We start from the raw sequence: 954 nt of genomic DNA, 5'->3' as shown, positions 1-954 counted from the left end.
CCGTCTTGGTGGGAGGAGACCTCAAAGGTCATGGAGTCCAACCACTAACCCAGCGCTGCCAGGACACGAGGCACATGCCCGAGGATTAACCTTTATTATTAAGTGAGCCGAACTGCGCAGAAGCCTGAGCCGGGGTCAAGCCCATGCTGTGCCAAGTGCTGGAAGAGCTGAGGAGAGCCAGGCCACGGCACAGCTCTTCATCCTCCCACTGCAACAGGAGGTCGCTGCTCCCATGTATTCCTGGGCTGAGCCCTGGCAGGTCTCACACCATATCGGTCTGTCTGATGCTCTGTGGGGGACATTTGGGGTCAAAGGAGGTTGCTGCACCTCACAAGCACAGTGCAGCGTTGCTGGGCTTGCTCAAGCATGCAAGAGTGCCTTTCTCCATTCCTCCTAGGGCTGTTGTCCTCCCTGTTGATGGCTTAGCATCAGGGTTGCAAGGGAAAACACAGAAAGATTTTGTTCCTCGTTTCTAAAACCAGCTGAAGGCGTGTGAGAGGGAGCAGTAGTAGCTGCCGTTGTCTTCGTGGCGGATGGATGCAATGATGAGGATGCAGGTGTTGCTGGCGAGATCTTTGGTAGCAGAGAAGCGGCCGGGAGTACTGTCGGACTTGTGCTGGTCATGCTCAGAGTTGTAATAGAGCAAATACCTCAGGAAGTGCCGCGGGCGCTCCTGGTACCAGGAGATGCCGAACTCGCTGATGTTGTACGGGGGGCTCAGGGTGCAGGGCAGCCAAGCGGTCTGCCCGGGCAGCACGAACACCGAGGACGGCTGCGTCAGTGTGGGCTGAGCCCTGGAAGCTGCACGCACCAAGGATGCAGTTACTGACGGGCTGAGCTGGCCTCCTGCCTGCTGAGGCAACCCCAGGACCCAGCCTCCATCCTGCTCATCACACCACACAGCCCTGAGCAAAAGTTCCTCCTCCGACTGACGCTCCCTGGCAGGACCAGTCC

At 58.2% G+C, this 954-nt stretch overlaps 1 protein-coding gene across 1 annotated transcript in view; it reads right to left on the bottom strand.

Annotated features, from left to right (window-relative positions):
* Positions 1 to 472: 472 nt before the first annotated feature.
* Positions 473 to 954, bottom strand: part of LOC103768034 (pre-B lymphocyte protein 3-like) — a 612-nt gene continuing 130 nt past the window's right edge. The window contains exon 2 of the mRNA XM_008935166.1: positions 473 to 801. Coding sequence (XP_008933414.1) covers positions 473 to 801 — 329 coding nt within the window. The remainder of the gene's footprint in view (positions 802 to 954) is intronic.

Source organism: Merops nubicus, unplaced genomic scaffold (assembly GCF_000691845.1).
Source record: "Merops nubicus isolate BGI_N331 unplaced genomic scaffold, ASM69184v1 scaffold52122, whole genome shotgun sequence".
NCBI lineage: Eukaryota > Metazoa > Chordata > Aves > Coraciiformes > Meropidae > Merops > Merops nubicus.
Note: the sequence above shows the minus strand (reverse complement) of the source record. Positions and strands in the feature narration are given on the sequence as shown.